Below are 25,206 nucleotides of genomic sequence, written 5' to 3'. Positions count from 1 at the left end.
TGTGTGTGTGTAAAGAAATAAGTGTTTGTGTGTGTGAGATACATCTACTAATCCAAATTTTTTATGTGTGTGTGTGTATGTGTGTGTGTAAAGAAATAAGTGTTTGTGTGTGTGAGATATATCTACTAATCCAAATTTTGTGTGTGCACCCATGAGGGAGACACATGATGAGGGTAGGACACCCATTAAGTGGTGTCATGTCCCACACCAAAAACAAATAAGAGAAAGCAAAATGTTTGTAAACTTCTTTTATTAGTAGTCTTTCCAAATGGGAGGGATAAGTCAAAATTGTACAAGAACCTCATTCCAGAATTCTGGTAAGATTGTAAGGAGCAATGTGGCACGTGGCATTGTGTATGTGCCTAACCCAACTGAGGGTTACCAATGCGGTACTTGGTTAACCTGCTAAGGGTTAACAAGGTTGGGGGGTGTGTGTTTAGAAAAAAAAACCTTTTAACAACACAACACACCAAGCTCAAATAAGGGTAGATCAAAAAATATATATTATATGGATATATATGAAATATGTATAAAATTGATACAAAAGTGTTGAATCTATCAGGTAGTGCAGGCTCCAAGGTCAGGATCCACTTACCTACCATCATCCAAGGAAAATCATTTGTTAGAACAACTTTGGCGTCTTGTGGGAAGACAGGTAATGTGTGTGTTCCCTAGCTTGTTATCACCAAGGAGACTTTCAACTATAGACAGATTCTAAATGTATACCAAAAAGAACCACATGCGATAAGCACTAATATCATTTCTTGGCTTCTACTTTTTGAGGAAGAAATGGTCTTCTTTTTTTTCCATTTGTTTTGAATTCCATCCATGCTTCCGTTATCTTTCGACAAATGATGGCCAGTTTGGCAAGGTCCGTGCCTACCAACATTTTGGTAGTCCTACGGAACTTAATGTGCTCACCATCGAAGTATCCTGGGCATGAAGGTTGGCAAAAATCATGAGGTATTTATGAAATTTTTCAAAATTTCTATGAAGGTTAGGCATCAGAGACACTTGTAGCCTTACCATCACCAAAATAAACAAGGATTGAAGCACATAAAGATGGAATAAAGTCCAAATAGGTCTGATGAAGGAAGTGAAAGGCCAACGCGATGGTTGTGCAGTGATCAGGGAGCCAAAGAAGTGGCAAGAGAAGGGTTAGCCATAGAGGAATGCCAGAGCAGAGGGAGTGGAAGTTACAAAATCTGCAAACACGCATAAGAGGTAGAAGGAGCATAGAGTAAGCACAAGCTGAGCTCAATCAACAATACTAGTGAAGCAAGTGGGGTGATGCCATGAGATTGCAGGGTAGACCACGAGAAAGTGAAGCACAAGGAAAGTAAGGAACAAGTGAGATGTCATATCAGACAATTGGTAGGAGAGAGTGCTGGCCATGGGTCGAATAGCTAAGCTATAAAGAAAGGTCACCAATACAAAGACACCAGAGTGAATGACAGTGGGAGGCAGTGAAGAGGTCGCTAAGACGAGGGGGGATGCAAACCTAAGGGAGTAGGGAAGCCATGTAGGAAGGAGGTCACACCAGGTTGGCCATGCAACGTATGTATCTCATGAGACAAAAGCGATGCCAAACGAAAAAGAGATTGTTTGTATCTAGATATCCACTTCTTAGATAGAGATCTCAACACTTTCACGTGGAGCATGAGAGCAGTAAAAGAGGCGTTTAAGCTGCCCAATCTACCTCAATATCTTTTGAGGGAAGCTGCGCAAACCAAACTATCACACATATGCCCATAAGACTACAAAGTGATTCGATAAGCAAGTAGCATATCAAGCCATACCTAGAGTGTTTGTACAAGAGGTATGAAGACAAGATTGAACCTGAAATGATGTCGTCGTAGCTATCCTTTGATTCAACTAGCTTAGGCGAGTAAATGCGATGAAGAATACAATGAAAGATATACAGAATGCTCAGAGAGAATGTGAATGTCTCATTACAAAAAAAGTGCATGCACGTGTGCGTGTGCGCGTGCCTGATTGAGAGAGAGAGAGAGAGAGAGAGAGAGAGAGAGAGAGAGAGAGAGAGAGAGAGAGAGAGAGAGAGAAGAAGAAGAAGAAGAAGAAGAAGGGGGGGGGGGGGGGGGGGGGTTGGTGGGTGGTGGGATTGTCCAACTTTGGCTGGTTGATTACGAATTGTCCAACTTCCATTTTGAACAACAGCGCTTGCCATCTCAAGCTTCTCAAATACAAACACCATGAATCCTTTCTTAGAAATAAACATTGGTAGCTACCTACCCTTTCCACATCTAGGTGTTTTGAACCCATCCTTCCAAGAAAAATGTTCGTCATGGATATACCCGATAATAGCGCAAGAACAGAGACACTTCATTATGTCATTCAGAAGAATCCCATTGTGTATCTTAACGCAAGAAAGCTTACCTGAAAGAGGCTTCCCATCTATTCAAGCAATTCCTTGATCGATTTGGTTGCCTCTCGTGCCCTTTTGAAAGATCTTTCGAGCAGAGGACTAAACTCTTCCCACGAGCTTTGCTTGGGGGGTGGCGGAGCTTTGAAGAGGCTCTTGAACCCACCTTGGACAGCCCCATTGTAAGAGGGCTGACTTTGCAACTGTCGCACGGGTTGGCCCCTTGGCTTGTCTTTCTCATGCGATTGCATATAGGTGGGAGCTGGTTGTTTTGTTCATTGTCCATTCTGCGTCAACAAATTCCTTGGCTTTCATCAAGCTTCGTTGACAGAAATGCTTGTCTTTTGTTGCTACCTGTCGTACCACTGATCTTGACCAAGAAGCGCTTGAGGGCATCTATCTCCTTTGAGCCATAACCTAGGTCATTTTCCTCGAGATGAAGAGTGAATCCAAGAAATGATAAAAGTGACCCCGGATGTCTATTTTCTCATTACCTCCGTCCATATCGATGTCATCTTCCACAGACAATGATGAGTTTGCACAGACCAGTGGGACTTCTGTTGCTTTAGAAAGCTTTGTTGCCAACTCATCAATGGCAATCTTGTCACTGTAGAGTGCAGTCTTGTCATTTTTGGCACCAGTGGGAGAGATGACAGGACCTTTGGGGAAGGAGATGGCAGCTACCCTATCTCCTCCATTGCTAGAGGAGGCCATCCCTCACTCTACTTGCTCCAACAACAAACATGAAGTCGATTAAATTAATCATTGGCATTTTGATGGTATCTTCTATCCATAAGCACATGGATTGCTTCATTAGGTTGTTGGATTATAAGAACCTAATCATGAGATAATCAAGCAAAAGAAGAAAATAAATTAAAGTAAAGGTGGCGATGTGATAACAAAATTGAGGTGAGGTTCACTGGGGTAAAAAATGCATAATAGTTAAAGATTTCTTGACCCGAGTTGATTAAAATTATATATTGGCATTTTAATGGTATCTTCTATTCATAAGCACATGGATTGTTTCATTAGGCCGTTGGATTGTAAGAACCTAATCATGATATAATCAAGCAAAAGAGGAAAAGAAAATCCTAAAGAAAGTCTTTCGCTTAATGTAAAGTTTGCTAAAAGAATAAAGAAGAGAAGGTGAGGTTCACAAGGGTAAAAACAGGAGAACAATTAAAGATTTGTCAAGATATTTACTTCTAGGAGCCTTACAACTATTCAGACTTGACAAAACAAACTGGAGGAGGACAACCCTAACAAGGTAGATCAAACAAAGAAAACCATGAGATATTAAACTAGAGAAAACTAGGCCTATCTCGAGACATTAAACAAAATGGAATGTACAATTTGCAAAATAGCAATACTAAAATCCATCTGCATTTGATTGTGCACTATGAACAATACTATTGGAGGCAATATGTGCTAAGTTGGCACGTTGTGGAACAACATGAAAAAACTGCACATCTTTTATGATCAATTGTATTATTCCGACCAAATCATGGAAAATGGATGATTCCTGACAAGGTAAATTAAACAAAGGAAACATCAAATTTCTGCTTTCCAAATAACTTGCATGATATACTGGGATAGCATGGCAAATCAAGGGACACTTGTAGCACCCAACTGTTTGTCCAATTTGCAAAAATGAATAGCACCCAACCGTTTGTCCAATTTGCAAAAATGAAGACACTAGGACCACCTCAGGTGGCACACCCTTGTGTCCAAATTATTACATAAAACCCAAAAAAATCCCATTTCGAACAGCGCAATACTCATTGAATGGGTTTCATACAATGTGTCGCGGTACATCCACCCATGTTAACTTATTTGCAGGAACAGAAAAATGTTTACAGACCATTTTCAACAATTTTTAAATCTGTACCTTCACTGGGAAGATCTGGACCTGGGGGAGATCCTCCAGCATAATCCTCTGGAATAGAAACTCCCAATTCTCTGCAAAATGGCAATCATTATCTCAGAAATAGCCTGACTCTTAAGATGGACAGTACTCTAGCACATTCACATCTGGTTTTCCAGTACTTTTCCATGCACTCCCAATTATTCAAAATTCATTATCATATATAGGCTTTAAGCGTGTCACTGGTAACAAGTGAACCCCTTTCAGTCCAATTTCTCTTATGCAACAGACACTCATGGAAGAGAATATTATGCAAATCTGTCCAGGCATCCAAATGCTTATAGCACACAACAATACGAATATTTGCTGATAGGACTAAAACCAAATCAAAGCTGACATCTCTTTGTCTGTAGCCTTAGGCTCAAGGGAAGAACCCCAACATCACGAGTTAGTTTTCAAATGACTAAGATAGGCTCATTAAGCACTCCCATCCAACAACACAGCAGCAATCTCATAAAAAGAGTGATATGATAGATAGCATGATGTCTGAGGACAATGTCCGAAATATTACCTTTGATTTACAAGAACAATAGAGCGCATCTCACAATTATTGAACCTGTAATGCAATGCAAGCCTTTAGAATAGGTAGGCAGTACCAAAAACAAGTGAAATATGAACGCACATCAGTTCTTCCTGAGAGCTACTGCTTACCCTTTTCTCAATTCTTTCTGGATAGAGGTTGAGCAGCCAAGCCCAAAAACACTCAGCATGTGAGTCAGAAAGCCACTATGTGCCACCACAACAATTTCTCTCTCTTTGCGCCTTGCAAGCCTGCAGATGTTACACGGACGAATGAATTGATGCCATCTAAACTATGGCAGAAAAAATAATGTTCTCCACCCTCAGATCTCTATTTTTTACTACTGAGCCTTCAAACAGACAAATGAATTCTATGTACCACAGAAAAATTATTGCTCTTCACCCTCATACCTCTACATTTTACAATATACAGAGCCTTTTGAACCTATACATTGATTAGGACAGCTTGTGTACTCACCATTCAAGAAAGGTTTTACCACGAGCTATAAGTTCTCCATCTGTCTCCCGTACATCAGGTTTCCACAAAGTGTCTTCATCACTTTCTACCTGCCCAAAAAATTTAAGCTGAGCTTAGATGCAGACAAAGTGTATATGTCTTAGATATAGGACATCTGAAGTAAATGACCTATCACATTAAACCGAGGGCAGTGACACCAGAGGATCAACCAAAAGAACTTCACGGAAAACAAATGAGCACCACTGAGCAGGAAGCTATTGGTATGGTTTATAGTGTACAGAAGTTCAGAAACTATTTGCTCATAAATCAGCTCATCTTCTATGTTGATCATCAAGCTCTACTGTACCTTATTAATAAATAGTAATCCAAGGCAAATTGGTCAGATGAATGCTGGTATTACAAGAAGTCAATTTTAGCATTATTCATAAGCATGGCAAATCACATGCAGGAACTTATTCTTTATCTACGTTACCAGCCTCAGCTGACAATAAGGGGTTACTAATGAATTGCAGGATGCCCATTTGTTTGCGGTTGATTTCACTGAAACTGAGTATGATGGCAAGCTACACTACTTATCTCCGGGAACCTTTCCTGAGTACATGCCAAAGACAAATGCAGGTAGTTGACCTTCAAGGCTTGGAAATACAGCTTGATTGAAGGGCAATTATGCCCTTAGTGTGTCGATGGTATTTTAACTCATCGCCACATGAGTAAGTTGCAGTACTTAATGAGGCTCATACAAGCCCTGCAGCAGCAGCAGAAGGTCACTTTGGGGGCATGGTTAATGCTCAGAAAGTGTTGGTGGAGTACTTTTTGAAGGATGCCCAAGTGTTCATTGTGATGTCTATCACCATGTGGGCTAAATGCTTCCTCCAGATCATATACCTTTGCAACCAAGTGAACCATAAGAGTCTTTTCAACAGTGGGGCCTTGATTTTATGGGTCCATTCAAGGATACAACTAATCAGAATAAGTATATTCTAGCAGCTACAGATTATGCTAGAAAATGGGCAAAAGCCTGAGAGGGGGAAGAGTAGTGGAAAGGGAGCAAGAGACACACTAGTGCGGGTGTGAAGTGATGAGTGAGTCACACCACAAACTCACTTAAGTTTTTATTAGGATTAGGTTTACCCTATGACTGTCTTAAGACAGTCATAGGTGTCCTATCTTTAATTCTTTAATTAAGGGTAGGCAATGTGCCTTTACCCCAACAACCTCCCACCTAAAGGCCAATGTGCCTAAAGGGGAGAAAAGAATAAAAATACAGCAATATACAGTCACTGTATACAAGACCATAAAGTAAGAATGGTCTCATCCTAATCCCATGATGTGGCGGCAATGTGCAAACCGCTCTGTAGGCAAGCTCTTAGTGAGCAAATCTGCAGGATTATCATCAGTATGTACTTTCACAAGCTCAAGACGCTTGTCTTCCAGTACCTCCCTGATGAAATGATATTTCACTTCTATGTGCTTGGTCTTCTGATGAAAGACCGGATTCTTTGCCAACATGATAGCACTCTGACTATCACAATGCAAAACTGGCATGTCACTTGTAATGCCCAAATCTCCCACCAGCCGAGTAAGCCATATTGCTTCCTTGCAGGCCTCAGTGGCTGCAACATATTCAGCTTCTGTGGTTGACAGTGCAACGCATTTCTGCAACCGAGACACCCATGATATAGCACCTCCTGCAAATGTGAAAATATAACCGGTAGTAGATTTCCGGTTATCTGCATTCCCTGCATAGTCTGAATCTGTAAAACCATGCACCAATGCATCCTTCCTACCATAGCATATGCACAAGTCTTTGGTACCTTTGAGATACCTCAAGACACCTTTCACTGCTTCCCAATGCCGCTTGCCTGGATTTGCCATATACCTGCTGATGACTCCCACCGCAAAAGCAATATCCGGACGAGTGGCAACCATGGCATACATCAAAGATCCAACTGCAGATGCATACGGAACCTTGGCCATTTCAGCCTTATCATCATCTGATCTGGGGCTGTCCTTACTGCTGAGTTTTAAATGTGGAGGCAACGGGGTACTAATGGACTTCCCCCCCTCCATTTTAAACCGCTGCAGTACTTTGTTAATATACTCTTTCTGTGACAGAAACAAAAGTCCCTTGGACCTGTCACGAGTAATACGCATGCCAAGAATATGATTGGCATCACCCAAGTCTTTCATATCAAAAGACTTATGCAGTTGTTTCTTCAAAACATTAATCTCATGCTGAGATTTACTGGCAATAAGCATATCATCCACATATAGAATGAGTAGCATCAAACTGCCATCCTTTGCCCGTTTGGTGTACAAGCAATGATCGGTCTCACACCGATGATACCCTTGGGACTGCATGAAGGCATCAAACTTTTTGTACCATTCCCTTGGTGCCTGCTTGAGTCCATACAAGCTTCTCTTGAGCTTACACACAAGCTGTTCTTTCCCTTTAACAGCATATCCCTCTGGCTGACTCATATAGATCTCATCATGTAGATCTCCGTGAAGAAAAGCAGTCTTCACATCCATCTGACATAAATCCATGTCCTCATGACTACAGCCCCATCTGTTGGCACATCCAGTGGTGCATCACTGGCAAAATTATCTGGCTGATTTTCAGCCTGTATACCCTCTGGAACAGGGTGATCTGCAGCAGGCTGCTGCTGCATATAAATGGGCATTCTTTGCTGTCCAACATCATCATAAATAACCCTCCTGTATTCCACAGGTTGCACGGGTTCCTTGTGTACACTATCTTCTTTAAAGATGACATCATTGCTGCGTATAATCTTCCGTTTAACGGGATCCCATAACCTGTACCCCATTTCACCTTCATCACCATATCCCATAAAGATGCATCTGATAGACTTTGGATCCAGCTTGGTGCGTAGATCTTTGCGTACATGAGCAAAGCACTCGCAGCCAAATACCCGTAAGTGCTTATATGAGGGTGGCTTGCCAGACCACACCTCCTCTGGCACTTTCAACTCCAAAGCCTTATTTGGTGACCTGTTAATAATGTGAACTGCTGTTTGCACGGCTTCTGCCCAAAAGCCATGGGGTAATGCAGCATAAGACAACATACATCGAACCTTCTCCTGAACAGTTCGATTCATCCGCTCACTTGCACCATTTTGAGATGCATTATGAGGGGCTGTGAGTCTCTGTTTGATGCCCTTAGCTTGGCAAAACTGCACAAAAGCATGTGACACATACTCACCCCCATTATCGGATCTGAGGCATTTCAGCCTACGACCTGTCCGATTCTCCACCTGAGCGACAAATCTCTTGAAAGCATCTAGGGCATTTCCCTTATGCTTCAAGAAATAGACCCACACCTTACGTGTGGCATCATCAATGAAAGTAATAAAATATTTGGCACCCCCTAGTGATAACTGTGGCATCTCACACAAATCAGTGTGCACTAGATCAAGTGGTGCTCTATTCTGAGGAGTTCTCCTCCTATGAGGAGTCACAGAATGCTTGCCAAAAATACAATGATCACAAGTAGGCAAATCTGAAAAAGAGAGAGGCGGCAGATAACCCAAACGTGACAGTTCTTGCATTCCCTTAACAGACATGTGTCCCAACCGGCTATGCCACAATGAAACCTTTGGCAGCTCGGTTATGGCAACAACATGATTACCCACACTGGAAACATAAAGAGGGTACAAGGTATCACTTTTAAAACCCTCAGCCACTACAGTCTGGCCATCAGTAATCACCCATTTGGAATCCCCAAATGTGGTGTGGTAACCACTGTCATCTAATAAGCCAGTGCTAATCAGATTTTTCTTGATTTGCGGCACATGGCGAACACCATCAAGCATAAATGACTGTCCATCAGGAAATACTATCTGTATACTGCCAATCCCTGCAATCTGACATGCATAGTTGTTCCCAAGATGAACAACTCCATGAGTACCTGTGTAGGAAGTAAACCACTCCCTATGAGGAGTAACATGAAAAGAAGCACCTGAATCCAAGAGCCAGGTGTGCATGTCATGGCCATCAATAACCAAAGCATGTGCTATTACAGCAGAAGAGCATAAAACATCATGTATGTCACTGTCACTGTCCTCTGCTGCAACATTCACTGCATCCAAGTCATCTACCTTGGCCTTGCCTTTGCCTTTGCTTGCATTTCCTGCATCCTTTGTTTCAGCCTTCTTGGCTTTCTGATCCCGTATGAACTTGAAGCACTTCGACTTCACATGTCCCTTCTTGCCACAATAAAAGCATTCAATGTCCTTTTTTCCACGGGACTGACTGCGGGATTTGGACTTACTAGCAGATCTCCCCTTCTGCTGAGTCCTGCCTCTGTCCTGTACCTGCAAAGCACTTGAAGACTTGCTGCCCGCATTATTCTTCCTGCTCATCTCCTCCATAAGGAGAGAGCTCTCTACATCAGCATAAATAAGAGTGGCATTTGAGTTTGACAGGGTGGTCTTGAAAGTGTCCCAACTCTCAGGAAGAGTACACAACAAGAAAGTAGCCTTGAACTCCTCATCAAGGTTCAACCCCTGTGCAATCAGCTGTGTAAAGATAGCATTGAACTCACTCAAGTGTGAGGTCATAGCTGTACCTTCCTTCATGCGAAGATCAACCAGCTTCTTCAGCCAATAAACCTTACTGGCTGAGCTCTTTTGGGCATACAATTCCTCTAGTCTTTGCCATAGACCATAAGAGGTCTTTTCAGCCTGTACATTGAACACAAGAGTGTCTGAAATAGTGAGCATGATAGCTGCCCTTGCAGACAAATCAAGCTCTTCCCAGTCATCAGCTGCCATATCAGATGGCTTGACACCCTTTACCCTTATGGGCTTAGCAATCTTCTTTAACAGAAGAACATTCAAGCACTGTTCTGCCCATAATGCATAGTTATGTGCTCCTTCCAGTTTCTTTATGTTCAGAATTGAAGAATCACCTCCTCCTGATGCCATATCAGATGAGGAAAGTACCTGACACCCTGGAAGTAAAAAGACTGAATAAAAAAGTTCTGATTTCTCAGAAAAGCCTGCTCTATTCAAGAGCCAGAAGCACTCTCAAAGGTGCTGTTTTTACTGTCAGTAAAATCTGCAGCAAAACAGTAAATGTCCCTGCAAATACTGTACCTTCTGACAAACTGTTCTGAGCTCAAAAAGGCATAAAAACAGTAATTTCAGACTGCTGCTGCTGCTCAACAAGAGCTTAACAGTGCATAATTATCTGACAAAACCACCAACACTGCTGTAAACACTGCTGTACTGACTGTACTGATCACTTCTCCCACCTCAGATGAGGTATGTCACTGACTCAAATTGCAGAAACCACTTGACAGACACCCCCAAAAAAAAACAGTAAGTGACCCTTCAGCCTGTCACAAAAACCTGCAACAGTAAATGGGATAAATCCCAAGCAATCACCCTTATACCAAGGGGAGAAAATGCATCTGAAGATCTCTGTCGGTAACCCAAGTGCTATCAAACAAAGTCTGGGCAAAAGCCCCTTGATCTGACACCTGAATCAAGTGGAGAACACCTCAACACTGAGGTAGCATGCAAAATGAAATCTCTCTGACACTTATACCTGACAATGTGTAATGCAGAGACTGCTTCTGTGTACTCGGTAACAACACAACTCACAACGTACAGACACCAGGAAGAAAATCTTTTGAGCACTGTCAACGATGGGCAGTTAGGGACCGAGTAAACTCGATGCGCCCTGACCAAGCGTGGCTCAACTGAGATTTTCAGAGTGTGTACAAAGAATGTGACCTGCAACAAATGTCACCAAATGCACTGCGGAAATAAAGCAAATGTGTGCTCCCTGGCTACACACTGCCTCAAGGCATAGACTGCAAACACATCCAGGCAAAAGCCCTTTGATAAGATCACCCAAAACTGAGAATTTCACTCAGTGAATGCATAGAAGCTCCTGCTGTACTTCTGTCCTTGGAGCAGGTACACTTCTCCCAAAAAAAAATCGAGTTTTGGCAGAAAAAAGAACAAACAGATCCTGCTGTACTGTTCTGTACCTGCTGGTGAGGCGTCCGTACAGGTGTACGGAATTCCGTACGACTGTACGGACAGTCTGTACGGCTCGAAGCAGCTGCGCCGCTGCTCAGCGCTGCCTTTGGTGTAGCGCGATGCCCGAACCGGCCAGCTGCTATACAGCTATAGCAGCTGTTGTGCAGCTGCCTTTGGTGCAGCTCCGCCCTAAAGATGCCCTGCGAACTGTGCCGCCGCCACCCGTGCCCTAGCTGTGAAATGCGCCGCCGCAGAAGTCCTGCAGCCCTCGAAAACGCGCCGCCTTCACTCTGAAGCCCTCGAAAACGCGCCGCCTGCAAACTGACGATCCAGCACCCGCGACCACGCTGTCGCCCTGTAGACGAAAATGCGCCGCCGTACGGCTCTGCGCACTGATCCGTATGGTCGTACGGACGACGTACGGCAGTACGGAACTGTCCGTACGTCCGTACGGTACGGATTAGGTCGAGGTAGAGGGAGAGTGAGCTCGATGGCTCTGATACCAGTTGAGAGGGGGAAGAGTAGTGGAAAGGGAGCAAGAGACACACTAGTGCGGGTGTGAAGTGATGAGTGAGTCACACCACAAACTCACTTAAGTTTTTATTAGGATTAGGTTTACCCTATGACTGTCTTAAGACAGTCATAGGTGTCCTATCTTTAATTCTTTAATTAAGGGTAGGCAATGTGCCTTTACCCCAACAAAGCCAAAAGCTTTAAGGGAGAACTCAGCTCAGTCTATAGCCAAGTTCCTTTTTGAAAATATTATTTGCAGATATGGATGTCCAATTGAGTCTGTCAAGTCATCATAGAACTCCTTTTATGATATTTGTCATAGTTTTATTGATTCCTCACGAAATGTAGATATACAAAAATTTCCGGCGGGGTGGAATGTCTCGAAGAAGGTGGGCATACGGCGGAATGAAGTGTTTGAGTTATTGACAAAGAAGTTTATGGATGTACACTGCGTTGCTACAACATACTACCCCATGAGTAATGGACAGGTGGAGTCAATCAATAAAACTCTTAAGTTAGTCCTCACAAAGATAGTGAGTACACACCAAAGACACTGGGATGCAAAGCATCCTGCTGCGTTATAGGCTTATCGGACAGTTTACGAAGTCTCAACCAATTTAAAACCATTTCAAATGGCTTTTGGATTAGCAGCTGTTGTTCCAGTGGAGTTTCTAGCCTCAGGTCTGCACGTTGCCGCTGTTGAAGGCAACCGAGAGACAATTGCAACAGCTAAATCGGCTGGATAAGTTGCGCATTAGAGCTGTGTGGACACAGCAGGTGATTCAAAGGAGAAAAGCCCGGTATAACCGGCATATTGTTCAGAAAAATATAGTGGAATGGGCCATACAAGTTGATTGATGTTCATGATAATGGCACAGTTCAATTGGCTGATTTGCAAGGACAGGTGATTCTCGAGTTGATCAATGGAAGCCGCATTAAGCCATACAAAATTGCCACAGCGTGCTTGGTAACAGTGAGCAGCTCACAAGTGCCTAGATGGATATGTGGCAGCCAGCATCTTAAACTCACAGTAACTAAGGCTAGTAATGAGACTAACAATGAGTTTGTTGTGGCCGAGGTGTCGCATGGCATACTAAATTTGGAGGCGCATCTTGTCCAACGAGTGGTTGTTACATGCAGAAGCAAGGAGTAAGAATCTTCATTGTTCCACAAAGCAAACTCTCATTGCTTAAGCTCTCTGCTGCTTTACGCTCGTTGTCGCACTTCCAGCAGCCATTGCATCGTACTTCTTGTCATCACCCCGCCCTTTACCCTCACTATGGCTTCACCTACCTCTGGACGCAGAGAGAGACCAGCCAAGCAACAGAAGTTATATTTGCAGCTTCAGGGTCCTCACCTAATCAAACAAGCCACCACCGTAGTGAAGATGCTGAAAAGGAACACCCTGCATGATATGGCAAATTTATCATGGCATGACGTGTGGAGTGCAGAGATAGCTGAGGAACTAATGCCAATCTTATGACAGAGATACCCATAGCATCAGCATCCACGTCAGGCAAGTATGTGGATAAATGTTCCTATGTTGAAGTGTTCCTACTCCAATGCCAATCGGATCGTTGAAGCGTAATCCAGTATCGGGTGCAGCATACTGCGACAACATGTTTACAGTTAAGAGCTTCCACCAATCACAGGGGTACTTAATCAGCAAGGCCCTCAATGTCGAAATCCATCCTTTCTTCTGATTCTTAATGGAATACATTGGCCTGAAGAAGATCCCTGGCTATATCAAGGACATATGTAGAGAAGTCTTTTGTGTGGGGTCCTCCTGCTCAGTCAGTTTTTTATGACCTCAAGAGAGCCCTCGTAATAGCTCCAATTTTAGTCTGTCCCAATTTCTCCAGGCCATTTCTAATAGAGGCAGATGCAAGTGGTAAAGGTATAGGAGCTGTTCTCAAACAGGGTCATGGAGTAATCGCTTATGAGAGCAGGAAATTGGGTGATAAGGAATATATCTTTCCAACCCATGACAAGGAGATGTTTGCTATCATACATGCTATCAAGAAATGGCATCATTACTTGCATGTAGTCACTTCAAGGTAAGGATACACCATAGATCACTACACAAAATTCATGGGACAAGTGGTTATATCTGGCAGGATTTTGTCACAATTCTACATAACACACTTCTATTGGGATGTCCCCATTTGAAGATTTATATGGATGCCAGGTCAAGCTACCTTCTACACTCAAAGATCAGATTCTTATTAATCAACATGCTTAGGAGGAGTTGGAAAGAATGCAAGCAATCCTATAGTTGGCCAAGGATAATTTACATAGGGCACATAGGGCACAGTATAGGATGAAAGAGTATGTAGATCTGAAGAGGAGGGATGTGGACTTTCAAGAAGGAGAGTGGGTGTTTTCAGGAAGGAGATTGGGTGTATCTCAGGTTGCACAAGCATAGGTATGCCTCATTGAAGGGTATGCCAACACCAAGCTAGCTCACAAATTTTACAGTCCTTTCAAAATTCTTAAGGGAGTCGGTGACTTAGCCTACCACCTCCCTCCACCAGGATCCATTATGTATTCCATGTGTAGGACTAGGAAGATCTCTCAATTCATTTGGCTATGAAACCTCTGAAAGACTCTCTATCCATGCCAATGCACTACGGCCGACATGCCATAGATCCTCCCCATCTGGATCCTCCTACCCAATCTCGCTGAATAGGCAAAAAAAGGAATATAGGGCCTGAATGAAAGGGTCTCTCCAAAACCACTCTCTTGGGTCCCATTGAAGCCTTTGCAAGGGTTTCCTCCCCCATACTCAAAACCTCCAAGCCTCCTCCTTTGTTGTGCATGGACCTAGATCGATATACCACTCGGCGTATGAAGACAAGGTACAAATCGATTGGCTCGAGGTCTTCACCAATAACTTCGATTCTCAACTCTAGGGTGTCTGTCTAAGGAGTCAAAGCCCACTGCAAGCTCAGACCACACCTTTGCATGATCCGGCATAGGTTGGGATTGAGAGCTATGAGATGGCCGAAGACACCTCGACTAAAAGTGCCAACTCTACAAATCCTGCTCACTAATGCACCAAGTAGATTTGAGGGAGCAAGTGGATCAGGAGCGGCTAAAGGCTCAAGTTCAGCTACTGAAGAGTCAAACCCTGGGAGGAGGTAAGAAATATGGAGTCCTAGTCTAAACCTCCCTCGCTTCATCCTTTGCCAAGGAAAATTTTCCAACGAACTCAATCTACCACCCTCCATCTCTACAGAAAATCTCTTCCTGCCATTCCCAAATCCCCTCAGTCTCCCCCTTCCACACACGAGCCAAACTCTTCTCCTGACATGAAATCAAGCGAATTGTTGTAGAAGCCGAGCAGTGGACTATAAAGGTAAGAGCATTGCCAGAGAAGCACCAAGCCCGGATGATCAATTGCTTGCAGCACAGGCAGTGACACATCCCAGCACTCCTGAAACCCCTGATCTGCAAAATAACCACACACAACATCAGAACTGAGCAGGCTGCTCACCACCCAACCGTGACATCTACGGGATGTGATCCCGAATCAGAAGATGTCCCCCCGAGCCACGAGCTGAGCTACTGGCACGAACTCCCAATCAGATCCCAACCAGCCTGGTGTCCCATACCACCAGGTGGCGCTGTGAAGCCCTGGATCTGCCACTGGGCCTTGGGCTACGCTAAGATGCAGGCGCGCGTCCGCGACACAATCCAGGATCAGACCTAGCACCTGGGAACGAGACTTGCTCCCAACTGCACACTGAGAACGCACACTGAGAACTGAACCCCCTGGGCCTCTTTTATAGACTCGGGCCCCGGCGCCAAAAATAGCGAAGACCTATAAATAGTTCGTACCCTTGCCACTCAACCCGAGAATCAAGCCTGCCTAGCTCTAAGCCTCCCCAGGCTAACCTGAGCTAGTTCTGTGTACCTAGTACACGTCAGATACCGATCCGTGCACATGACATACTCCCCCTCCTCTAAGAACTCACTCCTGAGTTCGCTAAGAAATCGGGAAATGTTCTTTGGAGGTTTTGTAATGTCTCCCATGTTGCATCCTCCTCAACACGATCTTTCCACTTAATCTTGTATTCCGTGATAGTACGATTTCGAATCTGTCTTTCACGGAATTCAAGAATAGATTCAGGTTCGTGAGGAATAAAAGTTAAATCTGTAACTTCTATAACCTCATGAGGAGAAACAATTTGATCATCTGCACCCAATACTTCTTTCAGTCTACTGACATGAAAGACTGGATGTACTTTAACATCAGGAGGCAATTCTAGTCGATATGCAACTGGTCCAATTCTTTTAATGACCTCGAATGGGCCACAATATCTGGGGGATAATTTCGGAACCAAACCAGTACTTAGGCTCTTGGATTCCTTAGGAATTCTCAAATATACCATCGTTCCTTCAGAGAACTCTCTAGGTGAACGATGTCTATTAGCATAAAATCTGTCCCGATCTTGGGCACTTCTAATAGACTCCTTGGCAAACTGCAACATTTCCTGCATGTCTTGCAAGAAGTTCTTAGCAGCATCATTTTGAATCCCTTTTAATCCAACCATAACTGGTGACTTAGGTTGAAACCCGTACATAAGCATAAAAGGACTATAACCTGTACTAGAATGCTTGGCACTGTTGTAAGCAAATTCAATCATGGGTAGATAATCTTCCCACGAAGACTGTCTCTTAGATACATATGCCCGAAGCATGTCTTCAACCAGCTGGTTGACCTTCTCTGTACTGCCATCGGATTGTGCATGATCCGAGGAACTCATACTTAGAGTAGTTTCCAACTTCTCAAATACAAGTGTCCAAAAGTTACTTGTAAACTTTGAGTCCCTGTCACTGACTATGTCAGATGGCAAACCATACAGCTTGAACAAGTGGTCCACAAACTCGTGAGCCAGCTGAACAGCCGAAATAGTTGTTCTTGTAGGTAAGAATCTAGCCATTTTTGTCAAACGGTCGACTATGACCCAAATAGAGTCATGACCCTTGCGCGTTCGAGGCAAACCAGTAATAAAATCCATGGAAATACTTTCCCACTTATTACCTGGAATCTGTAATGGCTGTAATAAGCCCGCGCTCCTAAGGCGTTCAGCCTTAGTAACCTGACAAACTCGGCAACCTACCACATAGTTCTCTACGAATGCACGCATCTTAGGCCAATAAAAGGTATGCTTCACAAGAGACAGAGTCCTATGTATACCTGGATGTCCCGCACTAGGAGCATCATGACACTCCCAGAGAATCTTGGATTTTAGGTCCAGAACATCAGGCACACAAATCTTATCATTCCGGAACAGCAAGCCGTTCCTAATCATCCACTGACCTCCCGCCGCCTGTATCCTAGGTGACACAATCCCTGAGTCCTGGTCAACCATGGAGCTCCCATCCTGGACTCTCTGCCAATAAGAACTGAAATGACTATCAGTTGCGTATAGCCCTCTCAAGGATTGAAATAGGTCTGAGGATATTTCCGTAAATGACAAAGCATTTACAAACTTAACTCGACTTAAGGCATCCGCCACACTATTCAACGAACCCTTACGATAACGTATTTCGAAATCAAAATCCTGCATTAGCTCTGCCCATCTAGCTTTCCTTCCTCTCAATTCTGATCCATCACACACATACTTGATTGACTGGTGATCAGTGAATACAAGGAACTTTGAACCATACAAGTAGTGTCTCCAAACCTTGAGAGCATACACTACCGCATAAAGTTCCTTCTCGAGTGTGGGCCAACGATACTGAGTGTCGTCTAGCTTCTTACTCTCAAAAGCTACAGGTCTGCCCTCTTGGAATAGAGCTGCCCCAATCGCATAATCACTCGCATCGGCCTCTAAAACATAAGGCCGGGTAGGATCGGGTAATGCAAGAACGGGTGCTTCCTTGATAGATAACTTCAAGGTTTCAAAAGCCTTGTTCATTGCATCATTCCAAGGGATCGGCTGAGTAGACCTGCGTCCACGACCTTTCAATATGTGGGTCAAGGGTACCGTGATTTGTGAGTAATCACGGACTGACTTCCGAAGAAATACCGTAAATCCTAGGAAAGAGCGAAGTTGTTTCACAGTCCGAGGGATAGGCCATTCTAAAACCTTCTGGATACGATCGAGATCAATGCTAATACCTTCAGAAGAAATCTTGTGTCCTAAGTAAATGATCTCCTTCATAAAGAAGTCACATTTACTCATCTTGGCATAAAGCTTATGCTGTCTTAGAACAAATAAGACAACCCGGAGGTGTCCTATATGATCCTCAAGCGTTTTACTATATACCAAGATGTCATCTAAGAACACAACAACAAATTTGCCCAGATAATCTCTGAACAAATCGTTCATCATCTGCTGAAAAGTAGCAGGAGCATTGGTCAAACCAAAAGGTAATACGAGGAACTCGTAATGACCATACCTAGTCCGGAATGCGGTCCTATCTATGTGTTTAGCATAGATACGGATTTGGTGATAACCCGTACGCAAATCAATCTTAGTGAAATACTTCGCTCCGGCCAAACGGTCTATCAAATCATTAGAACGAGGTAAAGGATAGCGGTTCTTAATTGTAACTTTATTTAGTCGTTTATAATCTATACACATCCTCCAGGAAGAATCCTTCTTCTTTCTCAAGAGGACAGGTGCACCCCAAGGAGATTTACTTGGGCGGATGTAGCCCATATTCAGGTAATCCTGAAGCTGGATAGCTAACTCATCCTCCTCTACCTGGCTCATCCTATACGGTGGTACACTGATAGGTTGAGCCCCTGGGACTAAGTCTATGCGATGATCTACTGCCCTTTCTGGAGGTAAACCTTCCGGCAGTTGAGCTGGAAATACGTCTTTAAAATTATCTAACAACGTTCTCAATTCTCGGTGTTCAAACACACTTAATTCATTTTTGTTAATTACTGAAACAATAAATGAAGAAAGTGGAATCAAAACACACTGATAGACATCATAATGAGAAGTGTTCAATATATTCCGAAGCTGCATCGCAGATACAATAGGTCCCTGAGAAGGGATAATTTTATCACACTGAATACAAAATTGGGTGCCTTTGTCTTCAAAAGAAAGCGTATGCTCCATCCATCCGATCTGGATATTGTGGGTTTTAAACCACTCTATCCCGATCAGCAAGTCTACATGCTCTAAATGCATAACATAACATGTGAGAGCTCCCGTGTAGGCTTGAATCCGGATGGGAAGCGCTTCAACACCTTGCGATCCCAAAACTGCTTCCCGGCTGGAAGCTGCACCTCGTAGGTGTGGTCGCTAGGTACTGTGGACAGCCCCATCTTCTGCACAAATTTGTAATTAACAAAATTGTGAGAGCTGCCCGGATCAAAGAGAATGTGAACCCGTTGGTCCCTAACTTCTCCATAAACTCGGAAAAGATCATGGGAACCAAACAACGAAGTATTAAAGGTACAATTGCAAGAAAGGGGGCAGGTAATGACATTTACTGAAATACCTGTCATCGTAACCTGGTTGGCTCCCTTGGCTGCGGTACGCGGACCTACCTGGAGCTTCGGTCCTAGCACCAATCTCTGGTTCTTCCGCTTAGGACACTCATTCTTCGTGTGGCCCCGTTCCTCGCAATAAAAACACCGGCCCTCTTTCTTGAGCCTGAGAGTGCGAAGGAAACGGGCCTTACCATTCTTCGCAGGAGTTAAGCTTTTCCTGGAGGCGTTGTCCGTAGACTTCGTCTCCCCAATACCAGTCGCATGCTGAAAGAACTTGCGTTTGTTCTTTCCGCTGGTTTCGGTAACTGTGGTTGCCTTGGTTCTGGCCATGGTATCATCATATATGCGCGCATATGTCATGGCCTCCTGCAATCTGTAACTTATAGGAGTCTGGCAAACCATCCACGAAAAAACCTAACAAGGTTACAGGATCCATTTTGGTGGCCCTGGTTTGCAGATCCCTAAATCTCTGAAGATAGACTTCAAAAGTTAAATTCAATTTTGACATATCGAGGGCTTTGAGCTTGCCGACGATATCATAGTCATCTTCCTTCTTCAGGAACTCCTTCCTGAAGATACCCTCAAATTCTGTCCAAGTGTCAGGCTTAGGCTGGAGTTCTTTCCACCAAAGCAAGGCTTTACCTGACATAAACCCTGCTGCTAGCTGAATCTTTTTCTCGTCTGGATAGGGGTGAAATTGGAAGTGAACTTGCCACTTGTGCAGCCAAGTGTCAACCACCTCCTTTGTTCTTGATTTCTGGTCACCTGGAAAGGGATCCGGAGTGATATTCGGGCCTAGCACGGAGGCCATGGCATCCACATGCGTGAGTGCCTGAACCGTGCTAGCCAGAAGAGTCAAGGTAGCTTGTATCCCTTGGAGTTGCTGTGTCAACCCCGATTGATTAGCGTTGACCTGCTCAAATTTACCATCTAGAGCAGTCGTGAACTCACTGAAGGCTTTCTTAGTGATCAGGTCGTCATAGAGTCCCTGATCATCCTCCCCCACTGGAGTGTAGTCTAATTCCTGCTCCCCCATAGTGAACTCGGGATTCGGAGCATCAGACATGGCTGAATACTGATTCGATTACAAACGGAGAGAAATAAATAACTGAAACGGAGCACGGAGGGAGACGGAGTAGAAGAAAACCGTCCCAGATAAATCTGTCAGAAAGGATGCTGAAATCTGGAAGACCACGAGCCCTGGTGCCTCCCCGAATCTGCAACCGGATGCGCAGTCAACGATAGAGGCTGTACGGACTGCTGACGTGGCCTGTACGGCTGCTGACGCAGTCCGTACGGTGGCTGCAGGTGCAGGCGCAGTTGCTGTACGGAGCAGCTGCAGGTACAGGAGCAAGCGAAACAGTCCGTACAGGCTGTACGGCTGGCGCTGTGACTGTACGGACTGGTACGGAACTTTGGGAGCTGTGCAGGGCTGACGCAAGCAAGGCGGATGCAGGGAACTGCTCGTACAAGGCGCTGCTGAAGGGCGAGGCGGCTGGCACAGATCTCGAAGTAAGATCTCGAATCTGGGGCTGCTTGTGGGTTGCCTAGCACCCAGCCCCCACCTATATAGGGTGCAGGGCGGCCTAATTTGGAAGCTAGGCTTCCAAAGAAGGCTGAGCCCCTCCAGCTTTGGAGGGGTGCTTTTGCGGAAAAAGCACCTGAGCCCCTCCAACTTTGGAGGGGTGCTTTTTTCGCAAAAAAAGCACCTTCCTCCTGCCCTTCCTCCTGCGCAGGCTGTTCGCAGCCTGTTGCGCAGGCTGTGGACAGCCTATTGCGCAGGCTGTCCTGCCCCTACAGCCTCGCCTACTGCGTCCCTTTCTACACCCCGCATCCACTACTCCCTGGCTGTCAATTTCCTGCCCTACTCTCCTTCCTTTCCGCTCTCCTTCTCCTCCCTCAGACTTCTCTCTGTAGCCTTCAGAATTTTCGATTCAATTTCACTCCTCTTCTTCCTCCTTTTCCAGATATTTCTTCACCCCTTCTACCCCAGGTAGACAGCAAAAACGCAGCAGGAAATCTCGAATTTTAGGGCATACCTGGAAGAGAAATCCGTCAAATTTCTCGTATCAGAAGTTCCTACCTCAGGAGTTGGCTCTGATACCAACTGACACATCCCAGCACTCCTGAAACCCCTGATCTGCAAAATAACCACACACAACATCAGAACTGAGCAGGCTGCTCACCACCCAACCGTGACATCTACGGGATGTGATCCCGAATCAGAAGATGTCCCCCCGAGCCACGAGCTGAGCTACTGGCACGAACTCCCAATCAGATCCCAACCAGCCTGGTGTCCCATACCACCAGGTGGCGCTGTGAAGCCCTGGATCTGCCACTGGGCCTTGGGCTACGCTAAGATGCAGGCGCGCGTCCGCGACACAATCCAGGATCAGACCTAGCACCTGGGAACGAGACTTGCTCCCAACTGCACACTGAGAACTGAACCCCCTGGGCCTCTTTTATAGACTCGGGCCCCGGCGCCAAAAATAGCGAAGACCTATAAATAGTTCGTACCCTTGCCACTCAACCCGAGAATCAAGCCTGCCTAGCTCTAAGCCTCCCCAGGCTAACCTGAGCTAGTTCTGTGTACCTAGTACACGTCAGATACCGATCCGTGCACATGACAGGCAGTCCCGAGTCACGGTGCAGAGTAAGATCCCCTAGCTGAGGGCAGGCAGGAAACTGACTTGGGTAATGCAGCTGCAGTCGGCAAGCCATACGCAAGAGATGATGCTCCAACACAACAAAGAAAATTTCGGTGTCTATCTGTAGTTCAAGCCAGGAGATTCCCTCCTCCACGACATGTGATACCAGGTGAGGGTATTTCACCCTCTATTTCACTTTGAAGAGATTGCAGCTGCAGACTGCACAGGGTTCCGCCACAAGTTCTTCTCTATGAGCAACAGGAACAAACCGCTACTCCAGAGAACTTAGGATTTTTATGATGTGCTCGTAGAGCTTCTAGATGAATGGGAACTGAGGATAGATGAGAAGCTCGCTCATCTGCAAATGACACACAGAAATCTCTTGGCTGACCATGCGGCCTTATTTCATCAGTACAATGAAGCAATTGGCTTCTTAAACACCCACAAGACAATTGCTTCTCAACGGCAACTTGTAATGGACCAAGAGAAGAGATTAAAGTCTCTCAATAATGCAAATGCCGAGTTGCTACAGAGCATGAAGCGCTTCGACAACAAGTGGTGACCCTCAAACAAATCCAAGCATTATTCCACGATCTTGACCAACCTGCAAAGCACCTAGGTATACCTCCAAAAAGAAAGGATTCTGAGGACAATGAGGATGCTACTAGATGAGGCAGCCCAGTGTGAGTGCTGGAACAAGGTGGCTCAACTCGGATAATAGAGCATATGGATCAATCTAATGCAGCCATGATGGACCCGGTGATAGGAGCAGACAATTTGGTACAAGAAGCAGAGCATTCAATCAAAGTAGGAGCTGACATGGAGATCAGACTACAGCCCAAATTCTGCTTTTACTGGACTCTGAGCTCCAAGCACACACTAGTCAAGATGCTCTAATTTCGCAGCTACGAGCTGGTTGTATTCAGCAGATTATTGGGTTTAATACAATAACTTTGCATATTGAATTGTGTTGTATCGCCATATTTACTCGCATTCCATTTGAGTGATTTATCACCTATCATCATATGGTTTGCCCACACAGCACAAACCTGGCCTAATAGAATTTTGCTCTTGGCATCTGCTTCTGCACCCCAAGCGAAGTGGAAACCCCAGCAAGGCAACCTTAGGACTGCAAGCATGAGCATCTTCCTATTGAGCTGAGCATATACCTATATCGAGCTGGTTTGACTAAACCCGAAGTGAGATAAAGATTGTCAACACACTCCAGATGATCGCCAGAGAATAGTATATGGGTGACGGTGTCCAACATCACTGCTTGGAACATCTGCATTGCCCGTTGCAATTTTCTGATGGCAAGCCACCAGGTTCCCCCAGCAACCACCTAAGTTGCCATTTGGTGGGGCATCATCTACCCTTACGCCCATCCGCCACATTAGTTCCCATAATGTAAATTATCATCTACAACATACGCGTCATCTAGGCACCATACATGCCATCTAGGATGTAACCGGCCTTTGATCGAAAAAGGGTAGTGTAACTGACTCTATTATCTCACAAATCTTAAATACATCCAACTTGAGACATTGCCATTGCCCACAAACAAAACTCAGAGCATATAACTTCACTGCCTAGCATCATTGAACCATTTAAGAATGCCCCTACTCAAAAGCATGAAGAGTGACACTTGTTGGCCCCAACACTTGGCACCCCTTGCGGTATTTATTTAATTACTGGTTAGCTCAAATACAAAGGGACTCCCTTTAAGAGCTCACCCGTAGGTGCAACCCAGTACAATGCCAACCCGTGGCTGTGCTAGTGACCAACTTCCAGTGCTATTCTCTTGGTTCCTTTCAATAGTCATGCATAACACAAGTAGAACAACCTGACAGCATGCCAAGCAATGCATTCACATATATCCAAGTCATTATTGAGCCCAAGGCTGGTCACTGCACCCCCAGGAAGAGAGTATCACAACCAATGCCCCAATCCTCTCCCGGGCCAATGGCAAGGCATCCAACCTTGCAGAATCTCAGTAAGAATGACAGTAGCATAGAGTAGAAAGAGAAGATAAGAATCCAGCCAACAAAAAGAGCATGTTTCAGCTCAGAACAGCCCCAGAAGTTGGTTGAACAGCTGACAGGAGACTCTGGTAGGAGGGAACTGCCTATGAGTGACTTTCAGCACCAGAAAAGATCAAGAAAGAGAGGGTTCAGCAAGATGAAACAGATCCTGAAACCGGCCTCTAATCACTCAGAGGGCAGTGGAACTAAACCTTTAATCACTTCAGCACTTATTTACAGCTCACAAAGCATATATCACAACCATTAACCATTGCATGATCACCATTTGGCATTTACCCATTGGTTCACAAACAAAACCACTGAAAAAGGGATGGAGGCTAGAATGCCCCTGCTCAACAGACATAGACAAGTGCACCCGATTGGCCCCAAACACCGTGGCGCCCCTTTCGGTATTTCTTTATATTTCACAGTGAAATGATTACAAGTTGCATCTGGGAGACCTTCCCTGCAATCGAGCACGCAGCCCCAATTCACTAAGCCTTCGCAAGGCTTTCAAGCATATAACACCATCACATAAGTGCACTTAACCCGTAGGCTCAACCCAAAGGCATTCTCTTTTCCGAGTGCAATTCCATTGGCTGTCCAGATGCAATCACACTGCACCCCAGCTGCACTCTCTTTGAGTGGTTTCCAGATGGCATTCACAAAGCTTTTCAAAGCTCCAAAATAAAATCAGCAAAGTACCCAACCAAAGAATGACTCATATAGCACTGCCTGGGCACCTGTGAGCCAAGAAAGAGGCGGCACACGAGACCAACCAATAGCTTATGGCAAAAAGAAATTGCAGTAGCAAAATCACAACTCACCAAGCCCTGAAGACTCGAACCAAGTCCTCAATCGCCAAGAGGACATAGTAGCCAATGCCCAATTGCATTCTCAGCCAAAGAGGAGTGCAAAGGCACGAAGAAAGAGCATTTACAAGAGCCGACCAGCAAGAATTCCACTGAAAAATGCGAAAAGAAACACTTCTGTCGAGAAGAAGTGGGAGTTCTTGGGCTCAAAAGAAGCGTGCTTCAGAGAGGAATGCATTGAGAAGGTTTTGGAGAAGTTTCATCGCCGGAAAGTCCTCCAAAACTGAGAAAAACCAATCAACCAGCGCGTCGAACCACTCGAAATTCAACAGAAAGCTGTAGCTTTGCAAGAGGAGAGGCCCAGGAGGCGGTAGAAGAAAAAAGGTCCAGAAAAAGCCACTTTTGCAAATTCGACCAGCAAAAGAAGTGCTCAGCTCT

General features: G+C 44.8%; 1 protein-coding gene across 4 annotated transcripts in view; it reads right to left on the bottom strand.

Moving 5' to 3' along the window:
• Positions 1-3,933: 3,933 nt before the first annotated feature.
• Positions 3,934-25,206, bottom strand: part of LOC147883949 (phosphoglycerate mutase-like protein) — a 47,737-nt gene continuing 26,464 nt past the window's right edge. For 2 of the 4 annotated variants that reach the window (XM_087398628.1, XM_087398629.1), the window contains 4 exons: positions 5,305-5,393; positions 4,959-5,078; positions 4,819-4,863; positions 3,934-4,342 (listed from right to left, as the gene is read on the bottom strand). In XM_087398628.1, coding sequence (XP_087254754.1) covers positions 4,237-4,342; positions 4,819-4,863; positions 4,959-5,078; positions 5,305-5,393 — 360 coding nt within the window. In that variant the 3' untranslated portion in view covers positions 3,934-4,236. The remainder of the gene's footprint in view (positions 4,343-4,818; positions 4,864-4,958; positions 5,079-5,304; positions 5,394-25,206) is intronic. The other 2 variants (XM_087398627.1, XM_087398626.1) reach the window with 1 other exon arrangement.

The sequence above is a fragment of the Dipteris shenzhenensis genome, chromosome 27 (assembly GCF_047967505.1).
Source record: "Dipteris shenzhenensis isolate YYH24624 ecotype China chromosome 27, Dip_SZ_1.0, whole genome shotgun sequence".
In the NCBI taxonomy this organism is placed as follows: domain Eukaryota; kingdom Viridiplantae; phylum Streptophyta; class Polypodiopsida; order Gleicheniales; family Dipteridaceae; genus Dipteris; species Dipteris shenzhenensis.
This window is presented reverse-complemented; position numbering and strand designations above follow the sequence as displayed.